This window comes from Ixodes scapularis, unplaced genomic scaffold, assembly GCF_016920785.2.
Source record: "Ixodes scapularis isolate PalLabHiFi unplaced genomic scaffold, ASM1692078v2 PGA_scaffold5__190_contigs__length_132052651, whole genome shotgun sequence".
Taxonomy (NCBI): domain Eukaryota; kingdom Metazoa; phylum Arthropoda; class Arachnida; order Ixodida; family Ixodidae; genus Ixodes; species Ixodes scapularis.
This window is the reverse complement of record NW_024609880.1, coordinates 77,626,376-77,641,915: the sequence shown is the minus strand read 5'-3', so window position 1 is coordinate 77,641,915 and position 15,540 is coordinate 77,626,376. Positions and strand designations below refer to the sequence as shown.

The following is a 15,540-nucleotide window of genomic DNA, read 5'->3' as shown; positions in this document are numbered from 1 at the left end:
CTATTTTCGATTCACTATAATGGTACTCACATAGTTTTCCTCGAAAGAGCTGAGGTATCTGATAAGCTTGCTGAGCCTGAGAAGCTTGCAAAGCTTGAGAAATTTGCTGAGCTGAAGCAGTCTCGCAGCTTTGGCAAAACTATTCGTCTTTCCCCCACCGTCTGAGTATTCCATGAACATGGTTACCAGAGCCAGAGCGTAGTCAAACGGAAAGCCACTAATAATGTCCACAATGAACCAGTGTCCCAGATAGTCTTTGGCAATAATCCACGGGTCCATGACCACACGGTCATACTCCTCACGAACAACGATTCCTAAGATAGATAGAAGAATGTGCAAACAACTTTGTTTATTCCAACTTTAGGCAAATCTGAGAGTTTTTAAGGCTCATCGGGTACCAATTCACTCAGCGATTAGAGACATATTCTTCGTAATTGTCCAAGTACAAAGGCAGCCGAAGACTAAGATATCAAGTGCAAAATAAAATTGGGAAAATTATTTCTGAGCTCTACCGCAACGCAATGTTTGAAGCTATGTCGGAATGGCGCGCTACTTCATTGTGACGTTTCGACTGTCATGCTGAACATTAAAGACATAATACGGCGCCCGATTTTATTCTACTTTACGGTGGTGGCGCTCTTAGCAATGGCCGATGCAGACAGCACAGGATTACAAATATCTAGAAGTGGCGGTTAAGCACTGGCCTAACCCTAGAGCTTAAACCGGAAGATCTTTTACTTGCTCCAGAGCATAGGAGAGCAACACACGACGTGCCCCTATGCTCCGTGTCACTAGTTGCGTGCAGTACGGGCGCAGGCAACGCCAGGCGAGGGGAGAAGGAGAAAGCACTGGGAAGGCTGGGGACCGAGGAGAGAACCCACCTCTCCTCTCTAATGTTCCTAGTGCTAGTGCTCTAACTCTTTCTCCTCTAACTCTGTTGCCCTCCTCTCCCGTCCCGCCTTCCTAGTGCTCGCCCTTCCTCTCTTCGCCTGGCACTACCTTCGCCTGCACTGCACACAACTAGTGCCATGGAACAGGCACGTAGCAAAGATTTTGGTTCGGGGGGGGGGGGGGGGGGGGGGGGGGCGCCCATGACAAAATGCTGTATGAGGGGGAGGGGAAGAGGAGGTCTTAGTAAAATGGAAGACTCCCGGGGGGGGGAGGGCATGCCCCCCCCCCCCCCCTTAAATGGTCTGGGCCGCTTTGCTGGTGAATGCGGGTATTTCTCTCGGTTGTGAACATAACCGCAATAGGGATCTTGAACTTTAAGTCACGAGATAGAAACTAAACATATCATAACGTTACTATACAGATGGCTTTCGTAGGTTCGTCCTCGCTTTGATTTTAAACGTCATTCGATGCTCGCAGAAATAGGATGTCAAGGCTTGGAATGTAAGTGAAATTAATTGCATTCGTGTACTTGAGAATAGAGGTGTTTCCGTGGAAGGTCGTAATAAGCGAGAATTAGAGAAAACGACAGGCCAGGCTTTTTTTTGGCTGAGCGGAATCGGCCGGAACGCCAGGTACTTTTCTTCATGGAGTCAATTACATATGTCCTTAAAATCTCTCTTGCGGATATTTTATCCGCCGATAGAAATGCCCGCATTCATTGGCAAACCGCCCTGGGGCCCTAAACTCGTCAAACTCAAAGCTTGAGCCGAAAGTTCGCGAAGCGCGCCGATTGGAGGCCGGCGACAAAAGTGCAAAGTCACCGTCGTAATCGTCTCATCGGCGCGCTCCCTGAACTTCGGCCCCAACTCTGTGTTTCACGAGTTTAGAGCCTTTGGTGACACCACTCTTATACAGGCGCGTACACGTTGAGGTCAAACCGTTAAAGTGTCATTAGTATTCTCGGAGTCACCGGGGATAGGACCTTCTATTATTTTTTCATGGACGACAAGGATTCCGATGTGGTTTACTCTAATTCACATCACTGGAAGGAAACACACATTCGTTCCTGCGCACAAAGGAAGAGAGGGCTGCTATCCTACCTGTCCTGAAGTTGAAGGCGATGTCCACCATAAAGAAAATGTCGGAGATGACGTTGAAGACGATCCATTCGACGGTTTCGGAGTCGTCCGATTCGAAATAAGCCGCTTCCATCGGAATGACAACCACGCTAATCGCCATAATCACAATTATGATCATGTCCCATCGGAGCCTGGAAGATGGCAAGTGAGCTTGGGGATTATTTAGCCACACTTTCTCATGAGCAAACATTTTACTATACATTAAAATACGTTGTTGGGTTAGTTGACTATTCATCGTTATCGTTCACCGACGCCCCCTCCCCCCCCAAACCCCCCCCCCCCCCAAAAAAAAAAAAAAAAAAAACGTGAATAAAAATTTTACTTTTGTCTTCTTGTTCATTTCTTTTTAACGTAAGCATATAATGAGTTTTGAACTTCTTAATTTCTGCGGACGATATAAGATTCACTAGAACAAAAGCTTCCACAATAGAATTTGCATTTTATTCCTCGGAACTTGTCATTAGGATTCCGACCTTCGTTGTTAATCTTCCTTTGATTCTATTTGCCAAATACATCTGATTGTGGCTGTAAATAAGGTATTACTGATTCCTCAAAATGATATTACGACCAGACATTTGCCAAATGTGGTATTGACGCACAGAAAACTGTTGGGTTTATATTATATGTTACTCGCAAATATAAGAGCAAAGTCCGCAATTAAAAATCAATATACATTCGAAAATTAAAATCACTAAAGTATAGACCATTTTCATTTACTAAAGAGTACCCGACTAAAAAAATATAATAATCGCGACTTAGCCGTTTCAACTCGATACCAGTTGAAGAGTCTGAAACTGAATGAGCAGAAAAGTTGTACAATGAACAAGTTCCGAGATTAGACTTTCATCTTACAGGTTGTGTGCAGCATTGGTAAAGGCATGGGCACAATCGAAAGTGTCCTCTGCTTTGTTTGCACGAACGTGTACACTTGTGCAAACAAAGCATTGCTATCGCGGTTATGACACCCTTAAGCTAAGACTGCAGTCAAAGCTTCAAGCGCGAGATAACCCGTCCAACTATAACTTTTAGACGTGCATTTCTAGCGCGAGTGCTTTCTTCGTGGAAGAACTTTTGGCAGTGTGATACTTGAGACCCATGTAATGGATTAAAAAATCAGGGCGCGGGATGGCCATAAAAACACACTTTTTGTGTAAGGTTCGGCAAATTATGAGGCGCTGGAGAAAACCAGCCTTCTGCGCTAAGTCCCAGTTTCGAACTCTTTTTGTTCGCGTTCCGCCCATTGAAAAGCATGTGGGACGCGCCTCAGCACGCCCCTCGTGTCGCTGTGACGCAGTGTTCTTCCACAGCAAAATGGCCGTCTGCTTTCATCGCCGTCCCCATGGCAACGAATGCCGAATGACCTTTTCGGACGGCGCGTGTATCACTGGGAAGCGTGTTACGTTAGCCCACCCTGCCGCCTGCGTTCACCCTGCGAAGCGGCGTGAACGCAGCTTTGCTTCGTTGCTTATTACAAAACTATTAAACTTTGGCTAGAAGACGGTGTTCGGAAAATCGGCGTTTGTTGCCATAGTGACGGCGATAAAAGCATACGGCCTTTATGCAGCGGAAGAACACTGCGGCGCAGCGATACGAGGTGCGTGCTGGGGCCTTCACCAAGTGCTTTTCGATGGGCGGAACGCGAACAAAAAGAGGTCGAAACACGGACATAATGCAGAAGGCTGGTTCTCTCCAGCGCCTCATAATTTGACGAGCCTTACATGAAAAGCATGTTTTTAGGCCGCAGTTTTTGAATAGTTTTTCTTGTTTTTAATGCGAAATTGTTAACTGTTTTATGGAGCGAACCGGTGTTATCAGCTTTATAAGCCGCACTAAACGGCACCTAAATACCCCTGTCCCATGAAGCGAAGGCTGTAGTCTGTAGCAGCCACCCCATTGGCTGCCGCGCGACGTAGTTCCAAGGAACGCCACCCCACAGAAAAGCCCCCTCCATGGCGGCGCAACGGCCAGGCCTCCGGTAAGAGGGAGCGGCCGGCCGCAGAGTCCGCCTGGGCAGACTCCGGAGAGGTTGCACGGTCGAGCTCGGCGCGGCGCGCAGTTTGTAGGAATACGCTACGTATACGAATGCATTCCGACACGTTAGCAATCTTAAGTGTCTTTGTATTTTTTTACAACATGGGTCTAAAGTATTAATGCGCGGAACCATTCAAAGCAGTTACCTCGTGCTGCTGTGCTTGCGGAATTGGCTGCGGTCTCAGCTTATGGGTGAACGGAATGTAGCACTGAACAAAATCTCTAAGAGCACCGCCACCTTTACTTCCTGCCCCACCAGCTCTCAGCACAACTATCGCACCGACTATTTTGTTTTCTTTAATTAAAGCATATCAGTAATGACTTGGCGAAGAATCGCCATATTTATTAGTAAACAAAATGGCCTATGTAGATAACATTGCAGTACCTGAAAGCTCCATACGGGTGAATGAACCACTTTTTCCGATGGTGCACCTTGTCCCAATGGTCCTTCTCTTGTTGGGGCGGCATTATAGAAGAAAATGCTGATTCTTCTGGTAGCAAGAAGAACTCCAGTTGCCTTTTTAGGCTCTCCATTCCAGTCTGGTCTTCTTCCTGTGCATAAAGGCGTAAGCGTGCAATGTATGCCATCAGATTAGTTCACCCGTCTTCCCATAAGAGTCTCGCTCTTGGTCAATGCAATCTGGAGCGGCCTAGAAATATCTGTTATACTGTTCATATTGAGGTTCATCGAGTATTAATCTAGCGAATCGGATGTTCTAATTTTTGTCGTCACTAAATGGATATTCATATTGGAGTGCACTGTTCGCAGCGCATGCTTGCTCAGAACGAGCACGTACTCATTGGTGGCTAAAATCAACTCTTTTAATGGTGTGGAATGCATGTTTTACAAGCCCCGTGGAACCTCGCCGTCAGGTTGTGTACAGCAGTAACGAACTGAGCCATGCCAACAAGTGAACACCTCTGCGACCTTATTAAGGGACGCCAATGCTTTCGTACGCGTATATTTAAAAAAAAACTGTGTTTTTGTTCGGTTTCTTGGTTTCAAATACCCCAGAACTTGCCGAACTGATGCCTCTAAAGCCACTTTAGCTCGTCAATGGTCTAGCTTGGTGCCTTAGGGAAGCTTGGAATTCGTGTGAACTTCTTTATCTGGTAAGGATGATAGTCGAGTAATTAAATCCTCCACTTGAATAAGCTGAGTGAACATTTCTAATGCAGACCTGCTCGTGTGGCGTGTCGTTCGAACTCGTTGTTCCCACGGCGCTGTCGACCCCTTGCTCGAGGTACTTGATGACGGAATTCCGCGTCATACTGGAATCCCTGCGTGCCTTGTCAACCACAGTGTCAAGGTTGAACGACAGATCGGATGACTTTACGCGCTTCATCTTGGCGCCTTAAAGTAACGTCCTCGGCTCTCTTCTATATAGAACGAACTTCCTTTTCTTATGTCGTTCTGATGATGATCGTGGTCATGTAAGCTCGGGCTTCCAGTGAACGTATTTGTTTTATCTCCATCGTTCCAACAGCTGCACTGGCCAAATCGTCTATATCCAAGGGGAGACATCGAAAGCCCATTAAGACAGACTAAAACTTTCCGCTGGTTAAATTCGTGCGAAAGATTTGACCTGATGAAATAAATGAGGCTGAAGCCCCAAAACGCGAGTGTGCGCAAAGCACGGGCTCGCGTGCATGGCAGGCACACCCGAAGCGCAAAACGCTGACTGGCGAATTAGGCACGGGCTCAAGCACGTAGTTTTCAGAGCGCATTTTATGCGCGAGAACTCGCGCATAGAATGCTCGTGCATACACAGCTCAGCGTGCAATCTCCACAGCCATAGCCTCCTCTATACTCACAAAGCCTGGCAGATCGCCCTTTCTTTATGGATCTCCACGAGACGTAACCTCCGAAAGTGAAGAGGTAAAGCGGCAGACAAGAGTCCAGAGCTGCAAGAGTCATGTAACGGGCGCCCCACTGCGGCGAGACGCCGAAACACACTCGTCTTGAGCGATGGAATGTCCGCTCGTGCTTCTCGCGTTCCTCGGGTTGCCGCTTTTTTTCTCGTCGGGTTTGAAAACCATGTTTCGAGTCCTCTCCTCTGTAAAAGCGGTGCGCTGAATACCAGACTCCCTGAGAAATGCTCTGTGCTACCAGATCCTTGCGCTCACAATCTGCGACCGGGCACTCCATGGCTCCTTCATCAAACTGCCAGGCTTTATGAGTACAGAGGAGGCTATGCCACAGCCCATCACGCTCGTGTTCGTCACGTCCATAAACGAGCAAAACACCAGCCGCGTGCACGACCCCTAAAAATAGTACCACTTATTACGTCAATGCAATCAATGCCGTGGGCACCCGTGCGAGTGGTCATCTTGCGGAGCAGACGGTATAACGCATCAAAATAATTGGGGTTGTGTGGATATTTATACAGCGTGTAGTCGGTCAGCCATTTCAAAGTTGCGACGAGTCACTCGCTGTAGATGAGCAGTTTAGTCAGTGCAGTACAACCGCTAGCCTGGGGCCTTTAACGTGCACCACGCAGTAGTGATACACGACCGCACGCCGGTACGATGCTCGTCCAGATCGAAACGGACAGGGGTGGCGATCGAGCCCAGGATCCCTGGGTTCTGCAGCGCGAGCTTTCGCCCCACGTGCTCCGAGCTGGTGTTCGCTTTAGTGTTCGCTAGCCCACTCGGGACCGATCCCCCCGAATGACGCATCCACGCGTATTATTCACTTTAATTGCCACACAAAATTAGCTCGCATAAATGCAATATATTCATAAGAACGCCAAAAGTGAGGGTGATAGTCATGTTCGAAACGAAAAAGCAATTCGCTAAATAAATAGTATCCCTTGGCAACTATATAAAGTAAACTACCTTCCTGATTTTTTTATTTGTAGAAAAAACTAATCCCACCTCTACTCGGCCACCGATCCCCATCTTTTTTATTTGTAATAATCGCGGTACTGTTTTTCAGAGAACACCTTGCGTTTTTCAACACATCTGAGCCAAAGTTTAAGATGAATGGTGCCTTTTCCATCTGTAAGCGGAAAGCGAAATTAGTTCCAGGGCACACTCATCATTGATGTCGGACGCAGTCCAAGCTGGACGCTTCGCTGTACCGCCGGTGGAAAAACGGCCAAGTCCAACACCAGGTCTCGGCGAAAAAAAATAAAAAATAGCATGTGATTCACTGCTTGCGTTTTTCATACAAAAACAGAGTGCTTAATGTGATAATGTTTTTACTATTCTTTTAGCACGTCGCTCTGGGGGGCTATGTTGCGCTTTTTGCACTCCCAGGAGACTAGGGAGAGGGAAGAGACGTCAACGACACAGCAAACGCAGATTGGATGTTGATTTTGTTTTCTTCTGTCAACATCCAATCTGCATTTGCTGTGCCGTTGACGTCACTTCCCTCTTCCAAGTCTCCTGGGAGTGCAAAAAGCGCAACATAGCACCCCTGGTTACCGCCCTCAGAAATAGAGGTCGAAAGCCTCTGCATATTTAAACGGCAGGATGGCAACAGATTCTTCTCGTGCCAGTTGGCACAATTTTGTTTGAACGACTCAAAATAAGGTAGCGTCTAGTTCACTTACGCCGTATATCTTGCAAAGGCATAGATGCGATTGGTGCGAATGTCTGTGGATTAGTAAATTCTGTGATACTAATGAATTGCAACCAATGGCGACTGGTATTTTACTTCAAAGAGCAAAGGTGGTCATTAGTGAGTGAGGAAACTTTCAATTAGAATTAATATTTAGCAGGGTTGTAAAGTACCTAGATACAAGAAACTGGAAATCGGTATCTAGGTACTTTTGTTGTACCTGATGTACAAACCTATGTACTTTTATTTCTCGGTATTTGTATCTGTATCTTAGGTACATTTTCCAGTAACTTGTAACTAAGTGAACTTACCTTTTTACAGGGACTTTTGTATTCACTTTGTCAAAATGGTAGAAACTATAAATCTTGAAGTATTAACACACTACCAGGTGCCCTGATTAACGTTGAGTTGGGTACAATCTGGGATGCACTGACTTGATCGAACGACGTTTTAGCGAACGAAGTCCCGCCCATGATGTTTCATCGGACAACACTTTAGCGAATGGCGGTTTTCATTTGAGCGAACGGTGGATTAGCGATGCCGTTCTAGCCACTCCAATTTATTGAATCGCTTCAGAACTCTGTTTAGGGAAAACAGCGACCTGCTTCCTTCATCTCAAACCGAAATCGACTTCATGGCGTGCTTGAAGCTCCTGTGACAGCTATACAAGGGAGAAGATAAGTTGAAAGATGTGCGCAGTTTCTGTTGCCTGTATCTTGTCCGTGTGGTGGCTCTCTTCTGTCATAAATGCAATATAAAATATAATTGAAAATAAATTATAATTACAATTGTAAAGCAATGTAACATCGCCGTATGTAATACAGTTTCCACTCGATAAATCGGACTCAAATTTTGCTGTTATCAAAACTGAAAAAGTTCCAACAGAAAAAAGCTTATTTTTCTTTCAAAAACAAAACAAAACAAAACAAAAAAAAACGAGGAAGCTTGAAGTTTTTTGCTTGTCGTCGCGAAGGTTAGGTGCATATGCACTCGGCTCATGCGTTTCTTTATGCGGCCGACGTCTTCTGGGCCCGGCGACGTCAGCACCGGCTCTGAGGACAAGAACGTCAACAAGCGAGTTTCGGCGGTTTCGGCGCGACATGGTAAACAGTGGAAGCTGTGGCCTCAGTGAACCAATTGGAGCGTAGGGATAAGGCACGTGAGGACTCCACGCCGATGTCGATCTCGCATTGACAACAATAAAGCACATTTATCGAACCCGTTTTTGTGTGCGTACAGTATAAAAATCTTTACTTCAATATATTGATAAATTTAAGGGAAAATAAATAAAGTATCGTTGAAGTAACTGTGCCTGTACCTTGATACATTTTTAAGCGAGTACCTAGGTACGTACCTTGGTACCTTTTCGAATGAGTAACTGTAACTGTATCAGGTCCATTTTTGAAGCACATTTTACAACCCTGATATTTAGTCATAACTATGGCCCGTTACGAGCGTTCTAAATATGCTTTATACTCTGTAATAAAATTTACAAGCAGCAGCTCCGGGCTTTCATTGCCCCTGCCAAGAGCGCGCGTTCCTGTATTAAATACATCCATCAGTGCATGCAACGTGCTCCTGTTTGTAGCTTCGTCCTCGCTCGCACATATTGTGAAAACGAGTATAGAAGGCCGATTTATAGTTGTTGAATAGTGGGTTCCGAAAATTTCCTAAGCTTACAAGCTTTTTTGTGTATTTCGGCATTGTAACCACTTAAGGTGCAACCCCACCATTGGCTAGTGTGATTCTGAACCAACAGATGGCGGTGAGATCGCCTTCCAGGCCTGTACGTCAATGTGAGAAATCGTGTGTGGTGGCGCTTCGATACAGTATAGGGTATTTTTATGTATCCTGAATTTGACATCCCTGGTCCCTTGCTTGTTTTTGTCTGCACGAGCTTTCTTTGGAACGCTCACGGCTGCGCCAGTTCTCGTGCAAGGGGGCCAGTTGCTTACACTCCGAGTAGAGCCACTAAATAAGCTGCGCTTAGAGTATCGGCACTCCGTTCCCCGACATTGTTGTGGGCGCCGCCATTTTGGCTCGTATGCAGAACAGACGCAACGGCCGATCGTCATGATTCAAAAGTGCGACTTCCTCAGCATTAGATTCGGTGTTAGGAAGGTCATGTAATATTGCTTTGCTCTGTCGCGAACGGTTTAAACATTTGTGGAGGGCGGAAAAGCATTTCCCGTGATTTCAGATAAAGCTTCAGATAACTGGCAACCATGATTTTAAGCCACAATATGGCCAAGTGTCGTTACTCTGAAGCGTAGCTTATTTAGTGGCACTAACTCCGAGCAGAAGGCCTCCGCATGGTTTCCTCTTCTTCTATGAAACGTCATCACAGTCGGATCGCGCTCGGTCGGCTATTGGACCCGAGCCCGACCTTCGACGCACTGATTGGCCACGAGCCGCAGCCGAACACTGACGCAGCACTCGTGCCCAATCTCTCGCCTCGATCGATCTGACTATGATGACGCGTGTGGAGGCCTTCTGTCTGGGTGGTGTTGTCCGAGCTCAGGTCTCCAGTACATTTGGGCAAAATAAAACGCGAAAATCGTCCTGAGCCAAATGGCGAGACACATGCACAACAAAACTACCGACGCATTGAAATATATAAAATTGCCTGTGCGCCGTTATGGGAGATTTCTGAGGCAAATTACACATATTTCAATGTGATCAGATTTATAATGACACAAATGCAGGGGACGAGCGGACGAACAGTGAACTGAAAAATAAAGGTTTAATCGGCGAACTTGTGCCAAACAAAAAAAGTAAAGAAAGAGCGTCGAGGCAGCGGAAAAGCAGGTGGCGATTCGGCAGCGTAACAGAGAGCGAGAGCGAGACTGACTCGACAAAGTCGCTGGCAGCTGCTTTTCTACAGTGCGCCACCATCTTGAAAGTTCGGCAGAAAAGGTTCGAGCGTCGCGCGCTCGGGGCAAGGATGAACTGGCACTTTCGAGAACAAGAAAGCAGGGCGTAAGTTACATCTGGTGCAAGAATGAATGCGAATCTTCTAGAAGTCCGGGACTGAGCTTTGCGTTTTCGGCTCTGCGGGCGGCATTATGACGGGCCGGCCCTTTTGTCGTGCATGTGTTTGTCTTTTGTGAATTTCCAGGAAAACGTGATGACGTAATAGACTTGAGTTTCCAAGATTCTAGCTTGAGGAATTAACTACCTAAGGAATGTTTTTTTTAAATGAACTATTTTTTGGGTGGTGAGGTGTCTCATTTAGGTAGCTGGGTGTTTATTTTGACCGAAACCACGAGACTGGAAAACACAAACAAATGACACTCAGGTTTAGATATTGAGTTTAGTAAACCCAAACTAGGAATGGTGCGAGAGTCATAATAAAAAATGCCGATGTAAAAATTAACTCGCAGCAATAAACGATAAGAATTAATATTAATAGTGATAAATGCAATGACTGGCCAGGCAAAGATTTTGTGTCTGTGGATAGCTTGTGCACATAGTTTAAGCAATTTACAGTGTGTCACAAAACAAAAATATTACGTGCTTTTGTTTTTACCACAAGAATAAACTAGGCATTCGCGAACGCTCATCCTCCGCCGAAAGGGAGCGCTATAGGTCACAACCAGATGTCAAAGTTTCAGCCCAATCCGATATCTTATTCAAAAGTTATAAGTGATTTTCTGAAAATTTCAATGGGAAAATGGCGGCCGACGGAATTTTCGAATGCATTGGGCTCTATGGCACCAGAAACCGAAAACGGGCAAAAATATGGGCTCCATTTTCCCATTGAAATTTTCAGAAAATCACTTATAACTTTTGAATAAGGTGTCCGTTCGGAATGAAACTTTGACATCTGATTGTGACCTAGCGCTACCTTTGGACGGAGAATGAGCGTTAGGCGATGCGCAGTTTATTTTTCCGGTAAAAAAAAAAAAAAAAAAACCTATTCAGTTTTTTTGTGACATGCTGCAAGTAGGGGTGTGCAAAAATGAAAAAGATGCAAACGGGTAGAGTTTGACGTTATATAAAATATAGTGTAAGCACGCACATGGTACGCTGACTAAAAATTAAACAGCCTTTAGATACGCTCAACTACCGTTGAGCGTATCTAAAGTTAGGGGTGCATCAAAAGCTAAAGCTTGTACACCTATACTGCTCAGGCCGTTATGTTTGAATGCTCATAGTACTTTATTACCTTCAAATTTGGTGTAAGCTGTCTCCTCATTGCTTACAACAAAAAGAAGGAAAAATTCTAACTCTGGGTTGATTAAAAACTTCACCTACTGACACCTACCAATCATCTCGGCGCCGATTATGAGTATTCACTGCATGCCAACGGTCGCGTGCTTAGAACGAGTTTTTCCCACGTCATTTTAGAAAATCGCAATTGTTCTTGATAAACAACAATGTTTACTCAGGCAAGCGGTCACATCTTAAGCTTAGAATATTTTGTATTGATTGTTGCACACGTGGCAAGTTGCATAGGTTTTTTTACAATCCGCGAAATAGAATGCTCCTGGGTTACCTTGGTCTCTAATGCCTGTAGCACACAAAAGAGCACAAACTGAATCGCAGTGGGAAACGAAAACAATAATGATAAACAAGCGTGTAATCACGCGAAAACTGAGGGCATTGCACATATACAGAAGAGAAGCTTTGTTTCACTAAATACATTACCAGTAAAGTATTTGGTTTTATCCTCCGAGCGAATTGGAACATACAAGTGCGAGCATACTGCCCTGAACTACGCTTCCAGTGAACAGGCGCACCATCCTAAGCACGGAGCTCGCTTTTATAGCTTATGATACGCTCAAACCTTTGAAAACTCAATTATAATCAATTCTATTATCTCAAATATTTTTATTAAGTGCGCCTATGTGTGTGTGTGTGTGTGTGTGTGCGTGTGTGCGTATGTCTTTGTGTTTTTCGTTTACGTGCCATTTTCTTAGTTATAAAATATTTTTCCAGAAGTCCGACAACCCTAGTCTGTTTCATCACAAGCAAAAACCTCATAATCAAAGATGTAGACAAAAAAAAAAAGAACGCGAACACGCGAACACACATTAAAATGCAATGTAACGGCGCATTCAAAATTAGTTGTTAGTTTCTTAGAGAGCAGCAGTTTCGTTGGGCGACATTGTTATCCGTTGAAGGTTATAAAAAGTGCAGTACAACTGTTAGCTCGGGGTCTTTAACGTTTATTACGCAGTATATGTGGTACACGATCGCACGACGGTAGGATGCAGATGGGCGACTGAACCCAGGGTCCCTGCTAAAGCCCCTTGATAAAGGCGTTTTTCACAAGTACCGCCAACAAATGTTGGGGAAACGCGCAAGACACGTGCCACGAGCGGGTGCTGCGCCGCTATTCGCTTTCGAGGGCCAGTCATTTTTAGTGCTGCGCCGCCATTTGCCTCTAAGGGCCGCTCGAGACACCGACCTCGTGCAGTGGCACATTTGACGTTATTTGAGAACCAACGCAAACACATTGAGGGGATTTAGTCCCTATGGGTTCTGCAGCGTGAGCTCCGTGCTTTGAACGGAGCTCGCGCTCGAGCATTTCTCCACGTGATCTACAGGGAGTTTTACCGCCGAATTCAGAAACCTCACTCAAACTACGCTCAAACTGAAGGGCCCCTCCGCTTCCTCGAGGAAGGCGCGAGGGCCGGCGCTGGCCAATCGCGACGGCGGATCCGTCCTCGCGATTGGCCAGCGCCGGCCCTCGCGCCTTCCTTGAGGAACTGGAGGGGCCCTTCAGTTTGAGTGTATTTTGAGTGAGGTTTCTGAATTCGGCGGTTAGTCGATCGTTTTCAAAGGCCCGCTACCGCTACGAGCGCGCGCTTCAGAGCATGCATCGAAGTGGCAGCGCGAGCTCTTGCTACGATTAGCGTGGCCTGAAAACACGATGTACTAAAACTCTCTGCTTTCGGCCAATGATCCCCCGCCGCACTTGGTTTAGCCTGTGAGCTAAACCAAATGAGCTACGCTTAGAGTACCGGCACTTTTTCACCCGATATTGTTGTGCGCGCCGCCATCTTGGGTGTTAGTAACAAATCAAACGCAACTGCCAATCGTCATGACTCATAAGTCCGACTTCCTCAGCCTTAGTTTCGGTGTCAGGAAGCTCATGCAATATTGCTTTGCTTTGTCGCGAAATGTTTAAACATTTGTGAAGGACGAAAAAGAGTTTTCTGTGATTTCAGATAAAGCTTCAGATAACTGACAACCATCATTTTAAGCACCAAGATGTGTATGAAGCGTAGCTTATTTAGTGGCTTTAGTTTAGCCCGACCACACAGGCACAGAAAAAGAACGAACATCTTAACCTCAAGCTCTTGGCGCTAATTCAGTGACTTCATCAGCCCGTAGCGTTGGATGGGCTCCGAACATAAGGTAAAGCAAAGCAAATATTCAGATCGTAGGTTTTCACAAGCCCAGACAACAAAGACTACTTAACACGCCCCAATAAAAAAAATGCGGGTTTATTTCGATTAACTCCGTCGGCCGCCATTTTCCTATTGAACTTTTCAAAAAATCACATAACTTTTGAATAAGGTATCGGATTGGGCTGAAACTTTGACATCTAGTTGTGACCTATAGCGCTCCCTTTCGGCGGAAATGAGCGTTCGTGGATGCCTAATTCATTCTTGCGGTAAAAAAAAAAAAAAAAAAAAAAAAAAACCTGTAATATTTTTGTTTTGTGACACACTGTACTTTGCTTAACTATGTGCACAAGCTATCAACAGACACAGAATCTTTGCCTGGCCAGTCATTGCATTTATCACTGAATTCGTATTAAAATCAATTCTTATTGTTTATTGCTGTGAGTCAATTTTTAACCTCTGCATTTGTTTTTCTTTTGACGTGCAACCGAAATCTCAGATTGGCCTCCGTCGGATTGCGGGCGGCCGATATTTAAACCCGACAAGTATGGATTCATGGGTTAGACACTGGGACGATTTAATATTTTGTGTTTTATTTTAATATCATTGCCACTTAAAAGCCACCGAGGTGGTTTATGAAAAAAAAAATATATTCAAACCATTCTGACAAGCATAGTTTGACTGTGAAAATGATTTTTGCAAGTCATGAAAACATTAAAATGCTTTCGCATACGTGGCGGAATCTGAAATGGCAGAATCCATTTCATGGCGCCCATCTCATTTGAATCGCGACGGGCATGTGTACCGACGCACAGTAGAACGCGCGCAAAAGCAGCTGTGATGCACCCGCAGCCTCGCGCTTGTTGTTCTGACATCTCTGGCTCGCTCACTGTGGGCATCCAGGCATCTGACACCCTGACATCTGGCGCTTTTTCTGTCTTTCGCGTGGCGTTCGAAACGGCACACGACGGAAAATGCACATCAAGCTATTCTTGAACACGTGTCGCCATCTGTACTTTATATTAAGAAACTACAATTTGCCGTAACTGAATGGGAAACGTTTGAGGTCTTATAACATTTTTAACGTGTAATATATTAATATGAAATTTAAAAAAATGTAATATCGAAGGATGCTTCATAATTTAATGTCTCGTTATTTTGGTTAGTTGACGTGATTGTTTTTATAGCGCCATCAAATAACGTCATCTTAAACTTTTTTTTATTTTAAAATATACATTATCTGTACAATATGCTGCTTACTTTTTTTAATTTATTACGTCGAGCCGAACGTTCACGTAAAATATCTTGGACGATAAGAAGTTATAACTCGAGAAATAATTGTTTCAATATTAGAAACTATGGTATAGTAAAAGCTGAATAAAAAACTAACAACTAAAAATTATCGTAATATCGAGACATTAAACTATTGTTGAAAAACAGCTCTTTAATTTGACATCAACTTTATATTTGTAAGATACGTAGAAAGAAAGTTATAAAGCGTCAAAAAAGCACCAAAACGTCATGCACGGTGGGGTTGCATCTTAAAGGGCCTCTGACA

At 44.9% G+C, this 15,540-nt stretch overlaps 1 protein-coding gene across 1 annotated transcript in view; it reads right to left on the bottom strand.

The window, feature by feature from the left end:
- The window catches only part of LOC120838647 (potassium/sodium hyperpolarization-activated cyclic nucleotide-gated channel 3-like), a 45,410-nt gene continuing 29,870 nt past the window's right edge, over positions 1-15,540 (bottom strand). The window contains exons 9-10 of the mRNA XM_042294259.1: positions 1,992-2,161; positions 1-314 (exon numbers count right to left, since the gene is read on the bottom strand). Coding sequence (XP_042150193.1) covers positions 1-314; positions 1,992-2,161 — 484 coding nt within the window. The remainder of the gene's footprint in view (positions 315-1,991; positions 2,162-15,540) is intronic.